The sequence below is a fragment of the Callorhinus ursinus genome, unplaced genomic scaffold, assembly GCF_003265705.2.
Source record: "Callorhinus ursinus isolate GAN/ISIS: 27379988/994484 unplaced genomic scaffold, GSC_fseal_2.0 scaffold9, whole genome shotgun sequence".
Lineage (NCBI taxonomy): Eukaryota > Metazoa > Chordata > Mammalia > Carnivora > Otariidae > Callorhinus > Callorhinus ursinus.
Genome location: NW_027397071.1, coordinates 45870739 through 45885025, shown reverse-complemented (window position 1 = coordinate 45885025; position 14287 = coordinate 45870739). Strand labels below are relative to the sequence as shown.

Here is a 14287-nt window from a genome sequence, read left to right as displayed (position 1 = left end):
AAGCTAATGCTTAAAGGGATACCTTAGGGCTACAGATAACAGGGTGCACTGGAGGCATGACGTCCATTGGCTGCTCCTCACTGCCCCCACCCAAAAAAAACCTAGCCACATGTGAGGTAGAACCAGAAATTTTATTTTTTTAAGATTTATTTATTTGACATAGAGAAAGAGCACAAGCAGGGGGAACAGCAGAGGGAGAGGGGGAAGCAGGCTCCCCACTGAGCAGGGAGCCCAATGGGGAGCTCGATCCCAGGACCCTGGGACCATGACCTGAGCTGAAGGCAGATGCTCAACCTACTGAGCCACCCAGGCGCCCCAAGAACCAGAAATTTTAGATAAAAAACAGAAATCTCATATATCCCTTAACACTTGCTCAATTCTTCAGTCCTCATTAAGCCTCACATGAGACTAAGCTGGTCTCCCAGGACTACAAGGGCTTTTTATTTGCAGCACATCCCTGGAGCCCTCCAAGGCTATACGGACCGGCCAACTTCTAAATGTTCAGGAGGAAGCCCTTTGACGTTCATCACACTCTTAAATGATGGCTAGTTATTTTCATGGTTTTGGCCTGAAGGAAGGTACAAAAAGGTGAAAATATCTTCTTTTTACTGATTTAACAGAAAAAGATATCAAGGACCACTTAGAATTTGGGGAAGATAGAAGAGATAAAAGGTAATGTGAGATTAGTTTATTAGAGATGCCCACTTGGGATTTTCTTCGTAACTGCCCAAGAGGTAAGATGGCAGAAGGGAGCAGAAATTGTACTTAAACCAAATTTAGCCCAACATCTAGAACACCTCTTGGACTTCTTGCCAAGGTTTGAAGAGCTACTGCCCCGAGCATGGTTGTGGGAGATTAAAGAGTAGGGGGTACAGGTTGCTTTTAAAAACTCAATTCTGCTCTGCCTCACCAGGACTCCTGGCTATGTGTTCCTGCCAAGAGGTCAGGGTAGGGGAGTAAATATGGGCACAAAGAGGCATGAGCTTTAGCAGCCAGGGACTTTTTCCTATAAAAGAGATGAGTGTCTGCCATCAATGTAGGGTTTATATGTCAGCTTCACTATTTGCTGGGTGTACACCTCTTGATCAAGGAAGGGAAGACCTAATTTGCTCTTCCTAAGCCTATATTCTCAGGACCAACATAAATTTTTTTCTATCTTCAGAGTAAAAAGTCCAGTGGAGAAATCGGAAGGAAGATAACAAGGAGTCTGCACCTGTGTATGAAGGGTCTCTGACCCTTTTGTGATCTTGGGGAGTTCTTTATTGGACAGTCAGAACTTAAGAGTGCAATAAACAGAATTCTGTATAGAGACAGAGACAAAAGTAAAGGTAGAGCAGGCTAATATCTGGATTTTACACTTCCATTCTTCCCTTCCTCACTCACAGCAAACATTACTAATCAATCATGATGGTTTTTCATCTTCTAAGGTTTGAGGGGCTCTTTCAGAACTATTAGTTGACTACACTTGGCTTAAGAGATTTTAAAAATTCTCGTGTAGAGGGGCGCCTGGGTGGCTCAGTCGTTAAGCGTCTGCCTTCGGCTCAGGTCATGATCCCACGGTCCTGAGATCGAGCCCCACATCGGGCTCCCTGCTCCGCGGGAAGCCTGCTTCTCCTTCTCCCACTCCCCCTGCTTGTGTTCCCGCTCTCGCTGTCTCTGTCAAAAAAAAAAAAAAAAAAAATTCTTGTGGAGAAAGCTTCCTACTTCTTTCCCAAACTTCAGCTGCGGACTGGATGAGTCTTCCTCTACAGATTCTTTCTCTCCCCTCTGCTCCTTTCTTTTACACTTACAAATCAGGATGAGTACTGGGGCTTTACAGGAACTACTGACAATACATTGGAGTCTCTAATTTGGTTTCAGATTAAGCTGCATTGAGGAAGCGGATTACCCTCTGTGGTAACAGCATGAAAAAGATTTTCTGATATGTTTCCATTGAGGGTCTTGTTTTATTTCTACAAATTGAGATTTTGGGAGGGAAGGGAATAAAACTTACTTAGTCTAATGTCACTGACTTGATTGTGTTTCTCACCCAAGGTCCCAAAGTAATAGGAGTATTGGGTTGAGGATATGGGTCTTCCACGTCCAGCCTCCAACTCTGATGGGGAAGAGGACCCTCGAGTACAGCAGGGAGAAAAGAGTGATGTTGCCTCAGACATGCCTAATTGCAGGCACGGTGCTGTGGTAAGGAAGGCACCAGACTCCATGCCAGGAGACTTAGAATCTAGCCCAGACCTGGCCCCCTGCTGGGGGAAACATCATCCACCTCATTCAGCCTCACTCGACTTCTAAGCAAAACAAGATCTCTGCGGTTCGTTCTAATTCCCCATCATGGTTCTCTGGGTGTCCTCTACTTCCCTGTACTAACAGAGAGGGTAACACTACCACTCCATGAGACAAATTTACCAAAGTTGAACAAATTAGACACATCAGATTCTGGGATCATGGCCTGGTCTACCTGTCTTGGAGACAAATTCACTGTATCCTGTTGGGAACTCTTCCTTATGCAAGACGGTTCTGCCAGTATTTAGGGCACTTAGGAAGAAAGACACTCCCCCCCTCTTTCCTTTCCCCCATCCCCCCCAGCCCCCCCCCACCCCCACCACGAGACTGGCTAATTAGGACAAATTACAGCAGGTGGCAACTTGCCTCCCCCCCCCCCCCCACCCCCGACTTCACAATCCACCAGGGACTAAAAAGCTTTAAAGCAATTTCTCATTTAATCTTCAGACTCAAGACTAAATTTCACTGCAATCAAAAAGCAGAGATTTGATGATTCATTTCCTTCACACTTTTCAAGGTTTAATATCTTTCTTGAAAGGGATCAACACATCCTAAAGATAATTAAGCAGCCATCATTAAGAAGCAGTTGCAGACTTCTTAATGACCTCCCCCTCACTCTGCTTCTCAAAGCCCTCCAAGTGCATAAGGTGAGAAATGACTTTTCCCTTTTCCGAGGATGAAATTCCATATCCCAAGTCTTTATATCCTTTAACTTAGATATCCAACCAGTCTCACTTCTCAAAGATGCATCAACTTGCAGTGACAGGTAGAAAGGTTTTAATTAATTTCCCCCATTGCATGCAAAGATCTGAAAACATCAGATATTCCTCTCCTGCTCCCTCCAGTTTCTCTCCACCATTCATTTTCCCCTGCAGATTACCCCCCAAGTACCTACCCCAAACAATTCCAGATGACTTTTTTGGGGGATGGTGCTATAATTGGCAGCCAGCGGAGGATCTAAGGCAATGACTTTTAAATTTTATCGAACTTGGGGCACCTGGGTGGCTCAGTCAGTTGAGGGTCTGACTCTTGATTTCAGCTCAAGTCGTGATCTCAGGGTTGTGAGATGGAGCCTGCATCCAGCTCCGTGCTCAGTAGGGAGTCGGCTTGAGATTCTCTCTCCCTCTGCCCCTCCCCCAGCTCGAGTGCGCGTGCTGGCACACACTCTCTCTCTCTAAGATAAATAAATAAATCTTTAAATTTTATCGAATTAAGGAGCTGAAATCCTATTAAAACACAGATTCCTTGGTCCTATGCCTTGAGATTTTGATTCAGAAGGTTTTGGGTGTGACCTGGAGATTTACATTTCCTACAAGCTCCCAGGTGATGCCAGTGCTGTTGGTCCTCAGACCACACTTTCCCCTAGGAAACTGGGGAAGGGAGAGTTAATAAATACCAGGTGCCCCAGCAGGTCCTATGTATAGGGTGTATGGCTTGCCCACAAGAGTCCTAGTGGCCCACCTGGTTAACATCCCCTTTCATTCTCAAACACATCCCGGAGTGGGTATTGAATAATAAAGTCACCCTGCTGATGTTCATTATCTCATCCAATCCTTATAAAGAATCCCAAGGCAGGTATTATTATTCCATTTTGCAGATAGGCAAATGAAGCTGGGACAGATTAACTACATTTGCCAAAGGTCATATAATAAGTAAGTGATACAGCCTAGAACTGGAGCCAAGTGTGTTTTGCTCCAAATCCACACTTTTACCTAATGTTAACACTGTGAACCTGCCCCTCCCCATCTTACTCCTCTTCGGGGTAGCATGGACAGCTGGGGCACGGTACTCAGTAGCTTCGATGTGCCACACCTACCATTCCACAGGGAACCCCAACTTTGCAGTGAGAGGGAAAAGTGAGGCCAGGGAACGCCAATGCAAGAAGAGGAACTAAACTGATCAATGCAGCAGGTACTACAAAGCTGTCCAAATCCTTTAAAAGGAACGGACCTGACAATACCAAGTGACAAATGGCATAATCAAGAATGTGCTTCAGTGTACTTCACACACAAAAAATGAGACCATTTCTGTACCTGAAGGGACATCAGAGATCACCTCTCTGAGGGCGCTCCATGTCAACACATGGAGGTGGGTAAGCATGAGTAACAGTAACTATGGCTCCATTTCATCTTCACAGAAACTTTCACAACTGGGGGCTAAGTAAGGTAGGGGAGTCAGCATCTCGGGAAGGCATGTGTGCGAGGACAACACTTGCCTGAAAAGGGCCCCTGGCTAATTGTGACCCGGTCCTTATACCATCGAATCTTATTATGCTCTGAGGGCCACTGAGTCCATCTTTGCATTTTTATTTATGAGGAATCATAAAATTGCCAAAAAGAAAACATCTCCCTATTTTCAATGCAGGAGAGTAACCTCCCACCCATGGGCAGCTGAATGAGTCTTTCTGGAAGAACCAGAGAAGGGAGAGCCTTAAAAATGGGCTGGAAGACCCAGGTCTCAAATGAAATTAGAGTTCCTCCCTCAGGACCTCTTTTTGTGTGTGGTGTTCACTGGGATTTTTAGTCTTTGTACCTGCACATTAACTCTGGCAACAAAGAGATGCCTAAGAAACAGAGAAGCAGATACAAGCATTGATCCAATATGAACAGATTCTCACACCTCAAAATAACTTAGCAACGTTGTTCAGACACTCTCAGCGCTTAAGCAGAGAACGAAGAGTTTATTTTTATGGAGGTATTTCCGAGAAACATCTACATCACTTCAAACAGACGTTCTTCCTTCCTGTGCAGGGACATAAAATCTCTGCATTGCCCTTTTCTCTATTAAGACAAAGGATGATGACTAACCTTTGTGGGTCATGCATACTGAGAATAAGAAATGTATCTATGAACTGTAAAGTAAATCTCACGTACCTGGAACCCAAATAAAAACCCTATCAACTTAGACATCAAGGCATCCTACCTTGGGGGATGTGAAGGTACATTTGAGTTTCCGGGGCACTCGCTCATGGGCCATTTCAGTCCATTCAGCAAACATATCATCACGGTAAGCCAGGGAAACATCCATGGAAACTTCTGCATTTTCTCCTGCAAGAGACAGGATGCACAATTCCAAAATGGCAACTGGGAATGTATTTTGATAACAGCTCAAAAATTCTCATAGGCTCTGCCATGGAAACCAACAAAAGAAACATATTAGTTCCTAAGAAACTCCAAATCCAAGTCTCCAAATCTGAGAACTTAAGAAGTCATAGGGTGAATGTCGAAGTTAGATGCTCAGTCCCTTCCATTACCACTCTGCAAGGAGTCAAAGAGCTTCCACTTAAACTCCTCCAGAGACAGGGGTCTCACTGTCTCTGAAGCAGCTCAGATGGTCAGACTGTGACTCATGGTCAGCACTTACCTTCCTGAGACTTGCAACACTGGTCCTAGGTCTGCCCATAAGAGTCCCATGGAATGTGAGATCCTTTTTCCACAAAAGTGCCTTACGTACCTGAAACCCATACTTCATCTGCCTGTGTCTTCTTTCCTCTCTGATAACAATTTTCCAACCACCCCTCAGAGACATGATTTAACTACCTGTCTTCTGAACATACTCTAGTCTCAAGGCATCCTTCTTAAAATTCCTCCCCAAATATGGGATCTGTTACTTCTCAAAAACTCAAGACCCATCTGCAAATTCTGGGGAAAGTTAATGTAAAAGATGAAGGGTTTTTCCAAAGTTAAAGATTTATACACAGGGGCGCCTGGGTGGCTCAGTCATTAAGCATCTGCCTTCGGCTAGGTCATGATCCCAGGGTCGTGGGATCGAGCCCTACACCGGGCTCCCTGCTCCACGGGAAGCCCGCTTCTCCCTCTCCCACTCCCCCTGCTTGTGTTCCCTCTCTCGCTGTGTCTCTCTCTGTCAAATAAATAAATAAAATCTTAAAAAAAAAAAGACATACACAGATAAGGATCTAATAATGAACATGTAATTGTGCAAATGAATATTCACATGTATTTCCATATCAGTAAGGACCATAAGTGGGTTTAACTCACCACAGAAGTCATTAAGATTAGATTAATGAAAATCACATCTATCCATTTTGTCTGTTTTATACTGTGCCGAGCAAGTTCAAGAACAGAAGAGTCTTAATGGGGCAAAAAAAAAGCACAGATCACATTTCCAAAATGACTGCAGAGCCAGCTCTCACTGGGGTTAGGAGATGGGGCTCAATTCTAAGCTCTGGAACCTGAGCACATAACAGGTCACATGGGGAACAGTTAATAACTGCTGTCTGGAAAAGTAGGGCTTTCTATCCACTGGCCCAGTGTGACCTGAAGCCAGTTTGACAATGTGAACCCCAAGTTGTCTGAAATCCAGAAAGAGAAAGAAAGAATGCAAGAAAGGAGGAACTTGAGGCCACCTGGATTTAGATGAAACCCTCAATGAACATCGGAGCCCCGCTATTTATTGGGACTATTTAAATCCTCACACACAGTGAACTGGCCATTCCTCTTTTCCTCCTCTCCCTCCTGAAATACCACAGAAACAACAGTAAAGAAAAACAAAGGACATTAAATCACAAGGGGAAAAAATGGTAATGACATGAGCAGACCAGAGAATGCAACAATTTTTTTTAGAAATGAAAAATAGATGAGGTAGGGCTTCCTGACAGCCACAGAAAGGGGCACAGCCTAAATTGCTACAGAACAGACATTCTGGAAAAGTGAACCATTATGTCCAACAGACATCCAAGGCACTCAAAATCTGAAAACACCCATGTTACAGAATGCAGAAAACGCCAGTGAGGCTTGGTGCTGATAACAGGGTAACTGGGTTGAAGTCTGTACACAAAAGTCATTGGACCTCTGGCTCTTCTATCTCTTCCCACCTCTGCACAGTTTGAGGGGAGACTCTGGACTTGACACCAGGCAGTGCAGAGATTCAGGGCTGAAAACAAGGAAAAGACGAGTGTACACATAAGAAACTGTGGGACACTCAGCTCCACAGAAGCAAGGCTTTGAGTTTGTATGTCCTCTTGGTTGGGGCCCAAGCTGACTAGAGCTGCTCCTCACTTGACAGCCTCAGTGGTCAACAGAATGAACCAGCCGAAGCTCTAATATTAGACACCAAGCTACATCCTTTTCATTTCTAACACTGGCATTAGAAATTGGGACTTTCAGCTATGTGGAAAGAACACTTCCAGAACCACAGGCCTCAAGAGTACAAATCTGAAAAGCTGTAAAAGAAGTTATCAGTCCTTGGAGCCCCAGAATTCAGAGCAGCATTGACCCTGGACATCGGCAGGAGGGGCCCTTAATCTGGGGTCCACATTTTAAAGGACTCTGCTGTCTGGCCCTCTTCCAGCTACCTTCCTCACAGGAAGAGAAACCCTCAAGTGCAAGGGACATGGCCAACCAGAGCCTAACCCTTACCCCTACTTTTAGAATATGCTCCAAGAACTCACACCTATCTTCCATGGCCTTGAAGGGCCGAGGGTCTTCCCCAGATCTGGCCTCCCAACGTCAACTACACAACCACTTATGCACTCCTGGGCTCAGAAGTAGTCAAAGGCTACTGTTAGTATGATATAGCCAGATATTGAGCATAGAGGTTGGGGTGTCCACAACATAGCACTCAAAGCTCCTTTTTGTAGGGGATGGAGCCAGGGGTAGAGAGCAAAGGTGTTCGGGGGCCCATACTCCTTGGTCAGTCCCATTTTGGCTCAGAATTCCAAGGAGTCCAAGAATCCTAAATTCAAACCTGGCTTTCCACTTCATTATGAAGGTAAATTTGTTACAATCAAATAATAGAACTAATTTGGCTTAACATTTTTGTTGGCCCAATTTATCACTTTTAAGTATCTAGACATATGACAGCTATGCTTTCATAGGCACTCTTGCCCTGGGCCCCACAAACATTAGGGATGAGCCTCATTCAGAACAGGTGCCTCAGAGAGAGGGAAGGCCAGGCGGACTCACCTCCTGGCCTGCACCCAGCTTTAAGAGTTATTCCCATCTGTTGGGAATCCCTAAAGGAAAAACTGTTTTAAAATATGCCATTAAAAGCAAATGAATTTTAAACACTGCTTTCATGTATGATTACTCTGTATTTAGCCCCTATGACTTCCGTGCTTTCATTTAAATTACCTCACTTAATGTTCCCAACAAACTCTATGAAGTGGGCACAGATATTTCCTTTTGATTAGTGAGTGAGCTGAGGTCCTCAGATATTAAGTAATTCGCCTGAGGTCATATTGTTGTTGGTAACAGGAGGGAGACAACTATTTTGAAATTGCCTTAAAAGACAATCATCTTTTTTACATTGCTCAAAGAAGACTGGCTACCTTGTGATGAAAACAGCCCATCAAACTAATCACAAAAAATGAATATGTATGCTCTGTGCAGACACCCAGTCCTTCAGGCCTCACACCCATCCAGTGGGGAAGAGGTTAGTAAATGGCAGGGCTGGGACTTAAACCTGGGTCTGCATCACCCCAGAACCCCACTCCTCTCTACTACCTTTGTTGGTAGAAAACAGCAGACTTTCAAAAGAAACTTAACAGGGGGCAGCTAGCTGGCTCAGAAGGTAGAGCATGCAACTCTCGATCTCAGGCTCAGGCCCCACACTGAATCAAGCACAGTGTGCAACAGGCCACTCAACTCTAACCCAACACCCTTCGCAGCTTCCTGCAGGAGAGAAATATGTGGCGCTCCTCCCAGGCCATGCGCGTGGCTTGTAGTGTGTCTGGAATTCTCTCCTAAGCTTTGAGGTAAAGGGCTGCTGAAATCTACACAGCATCATTTCAGAAAACTGGAGAAGTATGACGTGGCATAATGTCACACCACAGCCACCATGAGGCAGAACTGGGCAGTCTCACCAGACCTTCTGCTCTTGTCAAGAGAAGACAGAAATGCGGATTGTTTTAAACCTCTCTCAATTTCTAAATGTCAGTAATTAATTCACTAAAAACAAAAACTAGGCTAAAACGAAATGAAACAAACTCTCTGTGCAGGTCATCTACTAAAGTATCAGGTGACTTGAGTCATACTGTGAAGGGGACACTTCATACAGCCTCCACATCACCATTCTTCTCTTTCCATTTCACCATCAAGTAAAGTTCTTCCTAAAGCTTTCTATTATTGTTCACGAACTGTATCCCATGTTCCACCTAATCCGCACACATCACTTACTTCCTGTGCAGTCTGGGGCAGGTGTCATCCTTCCTGAGGTAGAGAAGTCAAGACTCGGAAAGCCCCACCTCTAGAAACATCAGAATCAAACTTCTAGAGCTTCATGAACTGTAGTCCTATGCCTTTTTACTGTCTTTCATGGTGTACTTAAAAAACAGAAACCACAGGGAGAATGGCAGGTTCAAGTGACCCTCTCTCGCCTTCCCTCACTGGACTTTGTGATATCACTGCACCGCCAACCCCCCGACCCCTCGCTGGGGATGGATGCTCAGGCTCCTTACCCTGTTGGAATAGGACTTGCCTCCTAGGATTCTGTGACCATTAAGTTAGTTACCACATGAAAAACTGCTTAGAACACTGCAGAAAGCATGAAGGACTAGCTACTGTTTTTATCATTTTATTAGGGGAAGTGAAAGTCTTATGCCTACCTTTAATTCCAAATAAATACCAGGTTTCAAGAACATGGAACTTCCCACTCTGAATCCCTATCCAGACCTGGAACACAAAACTCAGAAACAGGAAAGCATTGGGCAGAGGAACCCAGCAAAGCTGTGAAGTCAGCCACCTGAATCCTTTTCCCTTCTGCCTCCAATGGACTCGGAAATAAAGTTCAGCTTTAATGACTATGTTGCATGTAATAAAACACCGGTTTCATGACTCCCGGGATACTGCGTAGGCAATACTGCCCTCCCCCCCACCACCCCCAGAGATAATGAAAGTGAAAAACCCAATTTGCACTACCTGGGAGAATGGCAGGAAGGCCAAGTGCCCTTGTTTTACCAGTTCCATGGGGTAAAGTGGTAAGGTATCAATATAGGGCATTTATAGATTTGGAACACACAGTTTTCTACACCTATCCCAAACCAGCAGCTTTACTATCCTGTGGGCTGTCCAAGCTTCACATTTCTCAAATGACTTTGGAGACACATTTTGGTTGGGTGGAAAATGCATTTAGAATCCTGCGAAAGGAGATGCGGAAAGATACTGTGGTTCTTTACACTGACTACTTCCATCCTGTTACAGAGGTGGTGCTCTGACATGAGAAATCTGCACTTCAGGGTTCTCTAGGTGCAGACTCAGACTGCTGTTGAGTATCATTACAGGTGGGAAGATCTGTGCCTTTCCGTATTGGGAAGCACCGACCAATCATATCCTTTGGAATCACGGAAACTTCTCAGTTAAACTGCCCTGTCCTGCATAAGAAAAGCATTTGCCAATCAAATCAGTTTCCAAAGACAAGTAGAAAGCCAGAGAGGAGAGCAAGTCCCCTGCATAAGCCAGAAATGGTTGGGGAGAAAAAAAGGAAGAATCTGAGCACCCCAAGAAATCGAGGGCAGCTGCTTAATGTTAAGAATGGACGCCGGTGGGGTGAAGCAATGGAAGATGAGGCTTCACTGGGGAAGCGATCGGATGCTTCTCACTTAAGACTTTTTGAAACTGGCATTTGCCGGCCAAGATAGTACAGAGTTTGCCAGCCAAAGAGATCTGTTTTGCAGTTCTATCTTCACGACTTGCTGGATGAGTGACCTTGAATAAGTCTCAGTTTCCATGTATGCAAGATGGAAATAGTGGGACCTTCTTCCCAAGGCTGTTGACAGGACCATTTGGTACACAAGCACTTAAACATACTAGTTTCCCTTCCATCCAGGTTCAGGATGTTTGGGTTGACGTGTAAACTGGAAACAAAGGGGAGAAAAGGGAGGGCAAGCTGCATGAAGAGGAAATAAAGAATTATTTTATGGTTGTCCGAAGCTTTTAGGTTCCCTGAGAAACCTTGGTTTTCCTAGGCCCTTGCCCTGGGAAAAAACTAAAGAAATTTCAAAACGCTCACAGGCATTCCCACATTCCATCGGGGAGCTGCTAGTCACCAAGGATTGTTTGGGTAACCTCAGAAGGAGGCCGCACAGACGAGCCTCCTCCCAGCCTCCAGCAGACATATAATCTGGGGTTATTTATGCCAGCGTTCCTACCCCAATCAAAACCTCTCTGACCTGGCTTGTATTTTCTTGACGCTTTCAATTAAGGAAATAACAAAACCAACCCTGTCCTACATCCATGGTTAGGCCTGGCAAAAATGGACTCAGCTAATTATAAATTTGGCCCTGGCTGTTTTCTTAAGATGCCCTACAGGCCTGGGTGTGCAGTTATAAAGATGAATGAGTACAATTATTTCGCAAACCAGCCTAACAGTTGAGTTCACATTACCGCTCTCCTTTGTCTCCATCATGTCAAGCGTTTGCATTTGGGAAAAATATTTTCCACGTGTAAGAAGACATTTTTCTAAGCATCGTCAAAATGATCCCTTGCTATATTGTGGAGCACCATCTCCTAGTTGAAGTAAGCAGTCTGAGATATGCAATGGGGGAAACGTTCCTCACACTGGGCCCTTTGCAAAGTGACATCTTCTTGGAAAACATCCGCTTATCCCTATGGTACCCTATCGTACTGCTTTTAAAGGCTGTACATTTGGAAAAGTAGCTGGGGATATCAACTGTTTTGTAAACAGATGGATCTGAAGTACCACAGGCTATAGAAAAACTACATCCGTTGGTGTTCACAAGGTCGTAGAGTAGCTCCCTCCTCACTCTCTATGTTTGCCCTGAGAGGTCTCATCTGCTGCTGGGATACCAGTCCCCTTCTCAAGTTCAGATTTCTCTCCCGGGTTTCAAATCTGCACACTCACTCCCCATGGGATGTCTCTATTTCCATGGTTCAGAAAGCCAAACCACCAAAGTTGGTAAACTCTCTGCTCATCAAGTCTTGCAGACATATTGCCCTCTCTCCCCTCACTGTCGCTCCTCTTGCTCAAGGCCACCATCATTTCAGGCCTTAAATAACTCAATCAATGCCCCATTCCTGTCTGTTCTTCACACTGTAGCCAGGGAAATGATTTCTAAAATACTTTCAATGCCTTTACAGGGTCCTCCTTAAAAGGTTTAAAAGTTCAAACTCCTTAAATGGCAAAAAAGGCTAACATCTGGGCCCTGGTTGGTATCCTAGGTTCATTATCTTAGGAGATCCCCCCCTATTCCTGCCACCTGGGTGGCAGGTAACCTTGAGTGTAGCTCACCACTCCACCTCCAGCCTTGGAATATGGGTGAGAGCTCAGGCTGGAGAGAGACACAGCCTGGAATCGTAGCTCACCTTGGCCACTCGGTGCCTGCGCAGTGATGGGCAAGTCACTGAACTTTTTGATCTATAGATGAGGATGAGGCTAATGCCCATCCCCTATGGTTACGAGGATTAAATGAGATCAAGTGGGAATTGCTCAGCACAGCCCTGGCTTATAGTAAACAGCAAATGCTGACTGCTATTTTAAGGCTGCTACTCAAAGTTACCTACCCTGGTTGCCCTCAAGGTGCCTGCTAGCACCCCAAATTTTAAAAAGGTCTCCCCTTTGAGAGGATGAATTACCAGAAGGTTCCTTTTCCTCCGTGCTGTAGATGGTACTCCGCAGCTCCACTCATACCAGACTCCTGTTCATCTTCTAGAATTCCCCAAATTCACTCCCAACTTCCCTCATTCACTAGAACTTGATGAAGTGCCCCTCCTCTTAATTCCACAGTACCCTATGCATCCAGCTCTGTAACACTTATCTTACAATGGTGCAACTACCTCAGAATTTCTCTCCCTACCTACCTCCCACTTAGACTGAGAGGTTCCCGAAAGCCAGGGACTGCCTCTGTCTCGCTCACAACTATTATCACCCATGTCTTTACATGATGGATATTCATGAAGTATCTGCCAAATTAACATCATCCTTCTTTCTCCAAATACTTCCATGACCCCAAATTTCTTCTGTTACTCCACGGCTTCTATATCCCACGTGTGTGGTCCATAGTTTGCTCTGTTCAGGTGGCATTCATTCTTTGCCCAGTGCCTGCTGTCCTTCCCCTACCCCCACACACGTGCACACATACACACACATCCATCCCTCAGAAAGACGACGTTCCTCAAATTTGGCCCAATGGTCTCATCAGGGAACAATGCGCCTGCTCCCCAGGATTAGATAGAAGGGGAGCTTTTAAGCGAAGTGATCCTGAGGGAGGTCCTGTCTCCTTTCCCCCTCTCTATCTAAATTATAATATGGGGTTGCACTAATATTCTGCTTGAGAGGGCTTGTCGGAGCAAAGGAGGAAACAAGATGTAACCTCAGGGGCTAGAAATCAGAATTCTCAGTTTAAGGATTAAGCAAAGCAATAAAAAGGTTGGCCTTTGAGGTATATATCATGCCTGTTCCAAGTCTGTAGGGATAAGACAATGGATGAGACTACTTGCAGGAGAAGAAAAATTGTACAGCATTCATTGAAGTATGACATGTCATATCTTTGGTAATCTACTCAAGCCTCCTTTGCCAGGTTGGAAGGGAAGCCTATGAGGAACTAGGAACCCAGGACAGATGGTGTTGCCAAGACAGAATCAATATACCTCTGAAACCTCTGATGCTTACGGCCCATCCAGTCCAAATCCTTCTTTCATCCACCAAATATTTTTAAGCACCTCCTCGTTTCCATCGATAGTGGGGGATAACAAAAACATACAAGGCGAAGTTTGCCCTTAATTGTTCACATAAAGTAGGGAAGGCAGGCATAAACACAAATAAGTATAATCACATGTGGTTGGTACTACATTCGAGTACATATAAAGTATACAGTCAGCAGAAAAATGCCAAGAGTGCCGGCTAGGGGGTCAAAGAATTTAGCACAGAATACATGATCTTTTGGGTCACCTCATCCATAAGAGGTGATATTTAACTGTGACTCACAGGATGAGTAAGAGTTCATTAGGTAATGAAGAGAAAGAATTGCAGGCAGAGGGAGCTGCATGTATACAGTCACAGAAGCATAAACAGTGTCCTGTAGTCAGGGGAA

The 14287-nt window shown here is 44.9% G+C and overlaps 1 protein-coding gene across 2 annotated transcripts in view; it reads right to left on the bottom strand.

The window, feature by feature from the left end:
• Window positions 1-14287, bottom strand: part of WLS (Wnt ligand secretion mediator) — a 97526-nt gene that overhangs the window by 27400 nt on the left and 55839 nt on the right. For both annotated transcript variants that reach the window (XM_025871819.2, XM_025871818.2), the window contains one exon: window positions 5203-5327. In XM_025871819.2, the coding sequence (XP_025727604.1) occupies window positions 5203-5327 (125 nt within the window). The remainder of the gene's footprint in view (window positions 1-5202; window positions 5328-14287) is intronic.